General features: G+C 46.8%; 1 protein-coding gene across 2 annotated transcripts in view; it reads left to right on the top strand.

Annotated features, from left to right (window-relative positions):
• The window catches only part of LOC308463957 (sarcoplasmic/endoplasmic reticulum calcium ATPase 3), a 93,374-nt gene that overhangs the window by 41,930 nt on the left and 37,073 nt on the right, over window positions 1-14,371 (top strand). For both annotated transcript variants that reach the window (XM_080982856.1, XM_080982857.1), the window contains exons 2-8: window positions 2,196-2,213; window positions 3,314-3,396; window positions 5,829-5,933; window positions 6,874-7,012; window positions 7,684-7,764; window positions 8,648-8,733; window positions 9,928-10,392. In XM_080982856.1, coding sequence (XP_080838982.1) covers window positions 2,196-2,213; window positions 3,314-3,396; window positions 5,829-5,933; window positions 6,874-7,012; window positions 7,684-7,764; window positions 8,648-8,733; window positions 9,928-10,392 — 977 coding nt within the window. The remainder of the gene's footprint in view (window positions 1-2,195; window positions 2,214-3,313; window positions 3,397-5,828; window positions 5,934-6,873; window positions 7,013-7,683; window positions 7,765-8,647; window positions 8,734-9,927; window positions 10,393-14,371) is intronic.

Raw genomic sequence — 14,371 nt, 5'->3', positions numbered from 1 at the left:
CGTGGGACTCTCAAGAGTCTCCTCCAGCACCATAATTCAAAAGCATCAATTCTTCGGCGATCAGCCTTCTGTATGGTCCAGCTCTCACTTCCATACATCACTACTGGGAAAACCATAGCTTTAACTATACGGACCTTTGTTGGCAAGGTGGAATGTACAAATACCAAGTTCCAGGGTACGGAACAGTGTGCAGTTCTAGTCTCCTCCCCTCAAAAATGATATTATAAACTCAGGAAAAGGTTCAGAAATTGGCAACTAAAAACTATCAAGTGGGTGGAAAAATTCTCCAGTGCAAAAAGGTTGCCCATTTTAGTTTAGAAAAAAAGGTTTTCTTCCTCTCATAACACTAGGGCTTGTGGACATCCAGTGAAATTGAATGGTGGAAGATTCAGGACAGATAAAAGGAAGCATACCCTCCAACATTTCACCGATGAAAATAGGGATGTGCTGTTTTTGTTGGCTTGTGTTGTTGTTGCTGTTGTTGTTGTTACACCCTGCCCATCTGACCGGGTTGCCGCATCCGCTCTGGGTGGCTTCCAACATATATAAAAACACAATTAAACATTTAAAAAACCTCCCCTATACAGGGCTGCCTTCACACATCTTCTAAGGGTTGTCTTCTTAGCTCGGGAGTAACATAACTCCATACCCTCCAACATTTCTCTGATAAAAATAGGGACGTCCTAAGGGAAAGCGGGACATTCTGGGATCAAATTGGAAGCTGGGATGGCTTCTGTAAATCCAGGACTGTCCTTGGAAAACAGGGACACATGGAGGGTATAAGAAAATCATTCATGCAGTGCATAGTTCAACTATGGAACCTCCCTCCCTCAGCGATGGTCAGCATCTTGGATGACTTTTAAGGAGACAGAAGCAGTGATGAACACAAGAGCAGTGATGAACACAAGAGAGTTGCTCTTGTGCTCAGGTCCTGCTTTCGGGTTCCCTGCAGGCATTTGACTGGCCACTGTGAGAACAGGATGGGCCCTGGGCCTGATCCTGCAGGCTCTTCTTACATTCTTATGGTCCTACCTTACAAAGTGGTTGTGGGGAGAGAGAATGCGTGTGAGGTGCTTTGAATGTTCTGAAGCACCATCTAGCACTGCGAAATGCATTAGCAGGAGTCACGACGGTGGTTGCTGTGGAAACAGGCCACCCCGTGAGTCTCCCTCTGGAAAACATTGGGGAGAGGGAGGATTATCTTTGGGGGAATTGGGGGAAGTGTTCAATGGGGGAAAGAGGAATGAGAAGCGATGAAGTGGCATGTGGGGTGTTTTTTTGGGCAGGGGAGGAACAGGCACCCACCTACTTTTCAAGAACATCCAGACTTGCACAGCATTGAAATGGCAAAGATTCAGTCAGTGTCGATTTTATTCAGAGCTTTGTACATGTCTCGATGCAGTTCAGCAACTCCTTTTCATATTGAACATATAGTGAGCAACACCTGGAGATTTTGAAACTGTTGAGTGCTTTAGAAATGCTTCAAAATATATCATCTCCAGACACGGATGCAACATTTTTGAAGACATAAGTGCACAGGCCAACACCAGGCCATCTACTTCTCAGATGTGTCCTAGCGCATGGTTTCCCAAACTTGGGTCTTCGGCTGTTTTTGGACTACAACTCCCATCATCCCTAGCTAGCAGGACCAGGGATGATGGGAATTGTAGTCCAAAAACAGCTGGAAACTCAAGTTTGGGAAACACTATGTGAATGTATGAGGGATGCGGGTGGCGCTGTGGGTTAAACCACAGAGCCTAGGATTTGCAGATCAGAAGGTCAGTGGTTCGAATCCCCGCGATGGGGTGAGCCTCGGTCCCTGCTCCTGCCAACCTAGCAGTTCGAAAGCACATCAAAGTGCAAGTAGATAAATAGGTACCGCTCCGGCGGGAAGGTAAACGGCGTTTCCGTGCTCTGCTCTAGTTCGCCAGAAGTGGCTTAGTCATGCTGGCCACATGACCCGGAAGCTGTACGCCGGCTCCCTCAGCCAATAAAGCGAGATGAGCGCCGCAACCCCAGAGTCGGTCACGACAGGACCTAATGGTCAGGGGTCCCTTTACCTTTACTTTATTTGAATGTATCATCTAACAATGAGAGATTTGGATTGTGTGTTTGGTTTTTTTGCAAATCAATGACTGCCCTTTTTCTTTCCCACTCTTTCCTGTCCGTGGCTGCTTTCCGCTGGAAACCTGCAGAACTCCCTGCTGAAGAAGGTACGCAGACTTCCTGTTATCCAGCTTGGTCATGAAGAGCTGCTTTGTTATACGTGGGGTGGGTTGGCGAAGGAAGGAGATGCCCAGAGGAGAAGGAAGGGGAGCTTGGTGATTCTTGAGCTGTGATTACTGCATTGCAGGGGGTAGGACTAAATGAGGCATCTATTCCATGCTTAGACAGCTCATTCCAATGTGGCACCCTTGAGATGTTGTTGTCTCTCATCATCCCTGACTATTGGCCATCCCAAAATGCACTGTGTGGGAGCAGTAAAATGTCCCCAGAAACCATCTATGTAAGCACCCACCACATATAGAAATCTAGCATGTCAAGGGGGAGGATTCTAGCCAGGCAGTCAAAATTTCTGTGTGCCAGAGATTTTGTCTTTCTTCTCCTCCATCAGCACTCTGGTGGTACGACACAAGAATAGTACGGCCACTTTATCTGTTGTTCATGTAGACGAACCTTAAGTCAGGCAAGTTCAGTGGTATATTCTCCAGTCCCAGGTGGGTACATTGGCACAGACTAGAGCCTTAAAAGCACAATGTTAGACTTTGTGCCGAGGGCCTTCTGGCGGTTCCCTCATTGCGAGAAGCAAAGCTACAGGGAACCAGGCAGAGGGCCTTCTCGGTAGTGGCGCCCGCCCTGTGGAACGCCCTCCCATCAGATGTCAAAGTGATAAATAACTACCTGACATTTAGAAGACATCTTAAGGCAGCCCTGTTCAGGGAAGCTTTAAATCTGTGATATTTTACTGTATTTTTTGTTTCTATGGAAGCCGCCCAGAGTGGCTGGGGAAACCCAGCCAGATGGGCGGGGTACAAATAATAAATTATTATTATTATTATGTCTACTCAGAAGTAAATCTGGGGCTGGTGGATATGACATTACAGTCTATGGGTTGTATCCAAACGCTAGCCATGCTCAGAGTAGACCCACTGAAATGAGTGGGCCTAAGCCACATCCATTCATTTCAGCGAGTCTACTCTGGAGTAAATCGGACACAACCCACATACATTATTGGGGTGGAGAGATGGGTTTGTGGGGCATTGTTGAAGGACCGAAGATAATTCTGGCTTTTGTTTTTCATTGTTCTTCCTAGGAAAATCGCTCCTGGAGCTGATATTAGAGCAGTTCGAAGACCTCCTAGTTCGGATCCTCCTCTTGGCTGCCTTCGTTTCCTTCGTAAGTATGCTGCCAGATAATCCTTCTTCCTGATGTCAAGTCAGTGAGTCTCTGAGTCCAAGACTGCATTCTGGGGCCACTGTGACTGCAGATTTTGTTTTTGGTATTCGTGCCACTCTTGGGATCCTCCTGGACGTGTGGGTGTGCCTCCTCCTTGATCCCCAGCGCCCCCATTTTGCTGGCGCTGGCCAGCTGAGATTGCTATGAAGGGGAGCACCATAAACCAATTTTAAGAGAAGCTGCTGTACAGGCGATTCCCCACCAACACACACTCAACTTGTGTGCAACCGCATATATGCACAGCGCCAGGAAACGAATAAATAGATTTAAACTTCAAAAGGGCACAAGAAAGGGCAAAAACGGCCCTAAAAGAGCAGGAAAACTGTAAAGAAAATGGCGCAAAAAGAGCAGGGAAATGGTTAGCGATCCCAAGAGTCTTTGCAAGTAAAATCCCACGAACCTTTGAGCGCTATGGAGAGTTGGAGTTTGAGAAAGGTTTGGAGGGAGTGATTGTGGGGGCGTTTGCCACCATTCATGCCAGTCTGTTTTTTTCAAGGGTTTCTCAAGGGTTTCCAGAGGTTTAGACAGTGTTTCCACGATTTTCGCGTATAGGCAAGGGAACGTAACCCCTGCGTAAGTGAGGAGTCACCTGTATGTGTAAATGTAATAATTATGGACAACATTGTTTATTGACGGCATTCATATCTCACCTTTGGCATACATGGGTCCTTCCGTTCCTCCTCATTTAATCCTCACAGCAACCCTGTGAGGTAGATTAGACAGGAGAGGCAGTGACTGGGCTGAAGGTCATCCATTGAGCTTCATGTCTGAGTGGGGATTTGAACCCTGGTCTCTCCCAGGTCCTAGTCCAACGCTTTAACCACTATACCACACTGCCTCTTACTGATGCTTCCACCACTAGCACTCCAAGGGACCACAAGAAAGTGGGCAGACCATCAGGGACATGTGCTATTCGAGCAGAGATGTGGCTTGCTTTAAACAACCTTCAAAAACCGAATCTGAAATTTTACAATATCCAGTTTTTCCTTTAACTTCCCCTACTGCCAGTTTGCAGAATTAAAATATTTTGAATGAAAGAGTTATAAGTCCTGGTGGGTTGCCTTGCTCTCTCTCTCTCTCTCCCCTCACACACTTTGTTTCCTTATTAACAGCCAATTACTTAATCTGATAAAAATGAAAATACAGAGAGCTGAACAGCACGGTGGGAATTCAATGGCGCTTGCACAAATCGGTCTGCTCTTTCTGCAAGCGTAGCATTAACACGACAGGCGCCTGTTTCTTTGCTTTTCGACTTGGCTTTTCCGCTCGAAGAAAAAAGGGAGAATTACGCTCCGCAGCTGCTTGAGGAATACTTCCCGAGGAAAATTCAGCCAAAGTGGAGTTAAAAAAAAACACACACAAAATGACTAGTAACAGAGAGTTAAGTAGATTTCTGTTTGATGACCACTGTCTCTCTTTCGATCGAATACAAGGCTGGAAAGGGTTTCTGAGTGGTTTGGGTTCTGTTCTCACTGTACCTCCAGCTGGGAAAAATACACCGAATTTGGTGTGCCAAAAAGCACCCAGCGCTTAAATAAATAACCTACTTTTTAGCCCAGTTTTCAGATTAGCTATTCAAAGCTTAGAGTGCCCTGCCCAATGGTCAGTGGACGCCATGGAGTATTTTAGGCATTGCCAAAAAGCTGTGAGCCTGGGCCAATCACTGCCTCTCAGCCCTAGCCACAGGGTGGTTGTGGGGATTAATTGGGTGGGGGAGAAGAAGAAGAACTCTGTAACCCCCCCCCCCTGAGCTCCTTGGAGAGAAAACCTGGGGTATAAATTCAGCAAATAAATAATGGAGGAATGGCAGATGAAGATGATGGACTTTTGGGAGCTAGCCGACCTGACCGGAAGAGTCCGCGACCAGAAGGAGGAGGAGCACCAGGAGGAATGGAAGAAATTTAAAGACTATTTAGCTAAATATGCTAAGATATTTAAGTCCTAGGCCCATCTAGTACTTGCAAGTAGTTCTATTTAAATTAATAGAACTACTTGCAAGTACTAGATGGGCCTAGGATTTAAATATGGGATGTTATAGAATAATATGTTTAAAGTTAAAATGAAAAGAAAGAAAGATGTTAATTGACTAAGTAAATTTTATGTGAAAATAGTTTTGGGAAACTGCTACGATGATATACATGGAAACTCAACCAGGGGGGTTTGAGGAAATCACCTAACAATGTTAACAAAAGTGGAATTATTACAGTTAGGATCTATGTTTGTTTGTTTGTTTGTTTGTTTGATATTTCTTGATATTTTGTTATAAATTCGGAAAATTAATAATTTTTTTGAAAAAAACAAATAAATAAGATAAATATACTCTAACCACTGAGCTGATGGCCCTTCCTTCCTCTTCTCTCTTCCCTCTGCAGATCCTGGCCTGGTTTGAGGAAGGGGAAGAAACAGTGACGGCTTTCGTGGAACCCATCGTCATTATCATGATCCTCCTTGCCAATGCGGTGGTGGGAGTGTGGCAGGTATGGTGGCACCTTGGAGTGTGACTTGGGGGAGGCCATCTTGTTTCCCATCATGCAATGTGGGGAACCTTTCCTAGGCTGGGGGCCGAATTCCCTCACGGGCGCAACCTCCTGAGGGCCACATGTCTGTGGCAGGTGTGGGTGGAGGCCAAAGTGGGTGGGGCAACCGGCGTGGCACGCATAGCTCAGCCGGTCGAGCATGAGACCCGTAAGCTCAGGGCTGTGGGTTCAAGTCCTGCGAGGGGCAAAATATTCCTGCATTACAGGGGATTAGACCCCCGGGGGTCCCTTCTAGATCTACGATTCTATGATTCTGACTCCTGCTGTTGCACAATGTTATTATTACAGATAATTTGTTTATCGCCTTCTAAACTACCACCTCAAGGCTGTTTATGCATAAGATAATTAAGAAAGGTTTGAAAAAGCAAAAGCGGATGCCTTTAAAGCAAGACTAAAACCCCAACAAAGGGATACTTGTGGTAAAGAATCCTTTTCCAGCTGGGGAAGGCTGTTGGAACGAAATGTATTCAGTTGTTTCCAGAAGGTGCAGAGTGAGGGCCTGTTGACAGGAATGCTGTTCCACAGAACAGGGGCAGCCACCCTTAAGGCCCTGTTCAGAGTTCCTGAAGAGTGGGGCTCCTGAGATCTATGGACTTTGCAGGAGAAGCTCCCCTGCAGGCCACAATGATCTACTGGGTGTCTGAGAGACGCACCTTTGGGTGGGCTAGCCAAATGAACAAATGGAGAGAAGGCCACCAGAACTGGGCTTGCTCCTTGTGGGGCATAGGCACCCAAAGAGAATGGATACCTGAAGCAACTCATTGACGGATCTCAATTTTTTTTTAAGGTTCTTATGGAAAGCTGCTAACTGTGGGGGAGCAGGAGACTGCCCATTTCTAGCCCCCTCCCCAATTAATGTGAAAACTGCCCATCTTTGCAGGAGAGGAATGCAGAGAGTGCGATTGAAGCCTTGAAGGAATATGAACCAGAAATGGGGAAGGTGATCAGGGCAGATAGGAACGGAGTTCAACGGATCCGAGCACGCGACATTGTCCCAGGAGATATTGTAGAGGTGGCAGGTATGACCTTCCTTGCTTTGTGTAGGTTTGTTTTTGCCTTGTGCTTCTTACCTTTTTGTGTGATGAACTGCGAAGAATTGTTCCCTAACCAATCCACAGTTCCTTTTTGCATATCTAGAGTTGCAGCAACTTGCTGGACCCCAATTCCCATCGTTCCTGGTCATTGGCCGTGCTGGCTGCTGGGGCTGCTAGGGTCTCCTGCGCCCTCTGCTTTTCCTCCAAGGAGACCCCAGGTTTTAGCTCTAGGCAGGGCTGAATCCTGGCAATGCGCTAATAAGGCTTTAGTGAACCTGGAATCCAAGAGAATTCCTGGATTGATTGATTGATTGATTGATTGATTCATTACATATATACAGTATTCCACCAGGGGAGCTCAAGGTGGCATGCATAGTTCTCCCATTTTATTGCACAACAACCCTGTGATGTAGGTTAGGCTGAAAGTGAGCGACTGGCCCAAGGGTCACCCAAGTGAGCTGAGTGGGGATTTGAACCCTGGTCTCTCCCAAGTCCAGCACTCTAACCACTACACCACACTGGAATTCATGGCACAGCTAACCAAAACAATAAGGAATCAGAACAGGGGAAGTCTCATTTCACCCCTATTTAATCAGTTACCAGATGCAAACAGTTTCTGCTTGTGAACCATATTTTTGTCCTTTTTCCTTTCACAGTTGGTGACAAGGTGCCTGCCGATATCCGGATCATTGAGATCAAGTCGACGACGTTACGAGTAGACCAGTCCATTCTCACTGGTGTGTGTCTGTGTTTGTCCTATGCTACCCTGAGAACCTTCCTTGGTGCCTGCTGAGGCACCCTGCCTCCCCTGATTTATCTTTTTCACTTTGGGTGCAGTGAGACCAGCCCAGATAGCTCAGAAGGGATGTGGGTGGCACTGTGGTCTAAACCACTGAGCCTCTTGGGCTTGCCGATCGGAAGGTCGGCAGTTCGAATCTGTGTGTCGCGGTGAGCTCCCGTTGCTCTGTCCCAGCTCCTGCCAACCTAGCAGTGTGAAAGCACATCAGTGCAAGTAGATAAATAGGTACCGCTCTGGCGGGAAGGTAAACGGCATTTCCATATGCTCTGGTTTCCGCCACGGTGTTCTGTTTCGCCAGAAGCGGTTTAGACATGCTGACCACATAACCCGGAAAGCTGTCTGTGGGCAAATGCCGGCTCTCTTGGCCTGAAAGCAAGATGACCGCCACAAGCCCATAGTCGCCTTTGACTGGACTTAACTGTCCAGGGGTCCTTTACCTTTAGCTAGCTCAGTTGGTAGAGCAGGAGTCTCTTAATCTCAGGGTTGTGGGTTCGAGCCCCACGTTGGACAAAAAGATTTCTGCCTTGCAGAAGGTTGGACTTAGATGACCCTCATTGTTATTCTATGTTTCTACAGGAGACTCAGCTGGTCAGATTCATAAAATTGTCCAAACCCCTGCAATGCAGGAATCACTGCTTACCGTGCTTTTTGTTAGATGTTTATTGTATTTATTAAATTTATAGCCCACTTTTCCTCCTAGGAACAAAGAGGGGTATACATGTTTCTCCCTCCTCCCTCCCTCCCCCTGTCTCTGTTTTCTCCTCATTCTGTTCAAGTTTGAAATCCTTGTAATTATGCTCAACATCATTTTTCCTTCGCAGGTGAATCTGTTTCTGTCATCAAACACACAGATCCAGTCCCTGACCCCAGGGCTGTCAACCAGGATAAAAAGAACATGCTTTTTTCTGTAAGTACCCTCATGCCTAAAGTAGCCACAAGAGGCTGTGATGGCCATCAACCCAGAGGGCTTTAAAAGAGGATTAGAACAATTCATGGAGGACAAGGCTATCTGTGGCTATTCTTTGGGAGGGGGTGTATTAATTTGAATTCTTGGAGGCCATGTCATGGAGGACTGTGCAATTCAGGGAGGGGAGGCCTGGTGGCAGTGAAGAAGCAACCTTTGGGTAACTGTTCCACCCAGTGGCGTAGTGTGGGGGTGCAGGGGGGGCCGGCCGCACCGGGCGCAACATCTGGGGGCGCGCGCTCGTACTCGCAGCTCTCTGCCCCTACCTGGCTCACTCACTCTAGGGGGCGCAAATTACTTGCCTTGCCCCGGGTGCTGACAACCCATGCTATACCACTGCTTCCACCTCAGAGTTAGGCCACAGTCACGCCAGATATTTAAAGCATTATGATGCAACTTTAAACATTCATGGCTTCCCCCAAAGAATCCTGGGGACTGTAGTTTGTTAAGGGTGCTGAGAGTTGTCAAGAGATGCCCTGTTCCCCTCAGAAAGCTGCAGTCCCTAGACTGGTTTAACAATGAACCCCCCTTTCCCAAGGGATTCTGGGAATTGTAGCTCTGTGAGGGGAATAGGGCAACCTCCTAATACCTCTCAGCACCCTCAACAAACTCCAGCTCCCAGAATTCTTTGGGGGAAGCCATGGCTGTTTAAAGCGGTATAACAGTGCTTTTTACGTGTGCGAATTTGAGCTTAGTTTGTGTAAACAGGCCCTATCCCCCCCTAAACAGAACTACAAGAGCTCTGCTACAGGGTTTGGCTGCTTGTGTAGCTCGGCTTGATGCAGGCCTCATCCTCACCATACATTAAAAGCACTATAATACCACTTCAAACAGTCATGGCCTCCACCAAAGAATTCTGGGAGCTGGAGTTGTTAGGTGGCCCCTGTTCCCCTCACAGAACTACACTTCCCAGAGTGGTTGAACAAACAATCCTTTTTTTCACAGGGAAAAGCCCTGTCTAAACCCTGACTAGGGCTGGTGGAAGTTATCATTCGGAAACATCTGGAAGGCACCAGGTTGGGGGAGCCTGATTCAGTCCCCTGGAAACCCCATTTAAACATTGATCACCTACACTAATTGCTGAGGAATAATAGCAAAAATAATAATACATGAAACAGCCCTATTTCTTATCTCCAGGGTACCAACATCGCTGCAGGAAAAGCAGTTGGCGTCGTCATTGCCACGGGAGTGTACACCGAAATTGGGAAGATCAGGAACCAGATGGTCGCCACCGAGCCTGAGAAAACCCCCCTGCAGCAGAAGTTGGACGAATTCAGCCAGCAGCTCTCGAAAGTTATTTCCTTGGTCTGCATCGCCGTTTGGGTCATCAACATCAGCCACTTCAGTGACCCCGTGCACGGCGGCTCCTGGTTCCGTGGGGCGATATATTACTTCAAGATTGCCGTGGCCTTGGCCGTGGCGGCAATTCCTGAAGGGCTTCCGGCGGTCATCACCACCTGCCTGGCGCTGGGCACCCGCCGGATGGCCAAGAAGAACGCCATCGTGAGGAGCCTCCCTTCCGTGGAGACCCTTGGCTGCACGTCGGTCATCTGCTCTGACAAGACGGGCACTTTGACGACCAATCAGATGTCCGTGTTCAGGGTGAGTCGTGGGCACAGTGGGCTGGGTCCTGCCCTCTGATTTCCTTGTGAAAATTGTGATAAGTCCCGTTCCCCCCCCCCCCGAAAGGAATGCCTCTTGGTGTTACTGCAGGAACCTTTTAAGCCTGGTTGAACTTCATTTTGTTGGTAAGATTTCTGCTTCATCGTTATGGCAGATGCGAAAATGAAGGTGGTACAGTCCCTGCAGAAGGACTGCACCACCTCAAGCTAGGACTTGAATTACTGGCAAATAACCAGAAAGGAGCAGCTTGCTTGACTTGAGTGATTGACCTCCTTAGCTACTGTTTGGGAAGGCTGCAGAGGAGACCCGATTTTGCAAAAAAACGGGTGGGAAGTCATAAGATCTACATTGATCTTAACAGGTACTTCGTAAACCCCTTCCCACATAAACGCCTTGCATTTGTCACAAGAAGATTTAACCCAAAGATCCATGTGGGAGCCCATTTCTGGAAACACATCTCTGATTTTGTTGCAGCTGGTGAATGTTACCGCTTGCAAGGATGTGTTTCTTTGGGACTGGGAAGCAAATCAGTGTCTGGACTGGGACAGGTGGTGGCAGCAATAGAGTGAAGATGTCTTTTAAGTATTTCCTGAGAGTTGCAGCTGCATGAGTGACCTGAGTTAATTTCTTTTTTTCTTTTGCAATGAATGTGGGGGAGGCAGCAAGCCGTTCTATGCAAAACTGATGGGGTCGTGTTCAGTGGTAGAAGCATCTCTTACTAATCCACTGGTGGGAGGGAACAGCTCATCTCTCTAGGAAGCTGCTTTGCGGAGTTGGGTAAACAGGGGAAGATTTTTCCCTGATTCTAGCATAAGCAAGAGCCTGGCTTGCTGTTGGAATCTACCAGTCAGGGGCTTCTTCTCTCCGCCCCCCTCCCCATACTTTTATTGTTTTTCGTTTAAATCCAAGAACATAGAGTGGTACCTCGGGTTACATACGCTTCAGGTTACATACGCTTCAGGTTACAGACTCTGCTAACCCAGAAATAGTACCTCAAGTTAAGAACTTTGCTTCAGGATGAGAACAGAAATCGTGCTCCCGCGGCACGGCAGCAGTGGGAGGCCCCATTAGCTAAAGTGGTGCTTCAGGTTAAGAACAGTTTCAGGTTAAGAACGGACCTCCAGAACGAATTAAGTACTTAACCCGAGGTACCACTGTATAACTACCATAGCTTGTCCAGTGGTCGTTTCATATGTTTATTTATGTATTATCAATTTAAGTAGCCTTGCCAAAGAGATTCTTGTGTTGAGGGTGGAATAATGGTATATTCTGTCTCATTTATAAAGGAAAAGGAAGGAAGCCAAGTCTCACAAAAAGTGTCTATCCCTGAAGTGCATTTAATTACCCTTCTGCGGCAAGATAGAGCTACATTCCAAATTTTATTTAGCCAGATTTCAGTGGGGATTTCTGTAGATTGTTTCCGGTATCAGGCTATTGTTAATCGGGCTGCCGATAACAGGAAAAAACAGTAAACCTCTGCATTTAAGGTTATTGTTTAAATTTGAGCCTAATGACAGCAAGGCAAGACATCAGAAAGGCACCTTCACTCTTCTCGTCTCCGCGTCTGCTAAAAACATTTTTGTTTAGACAAGCTTACCCAGACGTGTAGAATGTTGCCATGTGTCTTAATCTGTTTTTAGCTCATTGTTGATTTTAGTTATATTTGAATGTTTTAAATAGCTGCTTTTCCTTCTGTAAAATGCTTTGAGGGTTTGTGTTTTTAAAAAATTATCAAGCAGTGTGTACATTGTATGAAATAAATAAGCATTTTAAGAGTAAGGCTGCAATACTTAGTTGGTTCATTGGTCAAGCAAGGGATGGGGAACCGAAATATTTTGAGGTCCTTGGGCCAAAAAAAATAGGTCCCCACCTCTGCAGCGCTAAAGACCATCCACTGAAGATATTAAAACCCAGGCAGGCAGTTATCAGCAGAATCATTCCTTCAGGTATTTAGATCCCCAGTTGCTGGGGCTTTGATGTCATTCTTTGCACCTGCAGGGGAGAATCCGCATTCAAGTCCATTTTAAGGACAGGTGCTGTCTGAATTTCCAAGAGTGAAATGCTGGATCCGTTGGATAAATATTTATTCTTCCAGGCACCAAACGTCTCTGGGAGACGATTCAAATTCTTAGCTAATGTGTAACCATCAGGAGTTCCCTGGTTAAATAAAGGCAAAGGCTTAATAGCAGGAATATGGAAATTGTTAGTAGGTTTGCACACTTGATTACAAAGTTAAATATTTGCTTGGCTGCTGTGAAACACCCCCTTCTCCAGGGAAGATGTTGTTTGTCACTAAACAGCTTGGCTCACACCCTGCCCTTACCATTGTGTAAACTGGGAGAATCCTGTATAAATGGTTAGCTTGGTTCTACTGCAGAGGAGGAGTGGAAACATGGAAAGTTGATGTGTAGAAAGCATTAGCTAACAGCACTTACAGGCCTACAGCTTTGCATAGCAAATGGCTCCTAGACCATTGAAAGCCTTTGAAAATGAACGCCAGGAAGGGTCTGGTCTCAGAATTTTATCAGATGCTACTGAATGCGAAATTTGGTGATTTCCATGGCCTGCAGAATGTTTGTGGGACAGATCTTGAAGAAGCCTTTTCTGGTTCAGCTTGTTAGGGGGTCTCTCGTTGGACCTCTGCCCCACACAAGACAACAATCTCAGTTTCAGTAAGGGAAGCCTCTTTGAAACTAATTGCCTGTTGGTGCCTCACTCCCGGAAAATCAAGTCCTTCATGGAGTGCATAGTTTACCTATGGAACTCACATCCACAGTAGGCATGAGGGACAGGTCATCATCGGGATGTTTGGCCTACAGCATCGAAATGTCTTAGGACGGCCCTTCCCTCTCCTCTGCCACCTGTTTTGGAGATTTGTTTTTTTCCTTGATGCAAAAATTTGAATTTCTTTTTAATCAGCCAGAGAAGATACAGCCCTGGGCAGAGTTAATTAAAAGACTAATTAATGACAGAACTCTCTTGTGGCCCTCTGGGATTTGCTGAAAATGCCTTTTTAATAAATAAATAAATCACAGATTGATCAGGGCTGCAACTTGTTTAAATCCCGCCCTGTACAGTTTCTACAGGATTGAGTAGGCTTTTGGTCAGCAACACTTCCAAGATATGACTCACCCGCCTCTTCCCACCTCACCAAATTTAATTAGCATGCACGGGCAGCTTCGTTCCTGATGACTCGTGCTCCTGTTTTTAGCACTGACCTCTCGGTCACCCAGAAGAAAGCTGTCAATCTAAAGGCATAGTTGAGACGAGAAGGGGCGCTTTTGGTGGGTGGTTCCTGTGTCCTATTGGAGGATGGGGAAGATGCATAGCCTGAGGGTAACTCCTAGATCAGCACTGTCCTGTGAGGAACGGCCGCCTCAGTGGCAAGGAGTGTCCATTAGGACCTGCGAGACCATGGTTAAAACTATGATACCTCTTTAAACCATCATGGCTTCCCCCAAAGCATCCTGGGAGCTGTAGTTTGTAAAGGGGACTGTGAGTTGTTCGGAAACCCGTATTCTGCTCCCAGAGCTACAGTTTCCAAAGTGGAATTCCTCTTCACAGGGAACCGTGGGAACTGTAGCTCTGTGTGGGTGTTTCCTGACAATCTTCAGCATCCTTAAGAAACTGCAGCTCCCAGAATTCCCCTCACAGAGCTACAATTCCTTGAGTTGCCTGTGAATATGAATGGGCCATTAAACCATTTTAGTCCTTTGAGGGGAGGGAATAGGGTGTCTCCTAACAACTGTCTAGCTCCCAGAATCCTTTGCGGGAAGCCATAGCTGTTAATGGTCTCCAAGTGCCCCCAAAATGCCGCGACTGTCACGAAAACCCATAAGCCATCGTGGCTTCTTCTCGCTATGTCACACAGAGTCCTTAATTCTGCAAGCACGGAAAGGGGGCAGGGGGAGGAGGCCCAGCCCCCTCACGGTGGCGCAGCAGGACCCATGAGGAGGGG

This window comes from Podarcis pityusensis (assembly GCF_964106645.2).
Source record: "Podarcis pityusensis genome assembly, chromosome: 15".
NCBI lineage: Eukaryota > Metazoa > Chordata > Lepidosauria > Squamata > Lacertidae > Podarcis > Podarcis pityusensis.
This window is presented reverse-complemented; position numbering and strand designations above follow the sequence as displayed.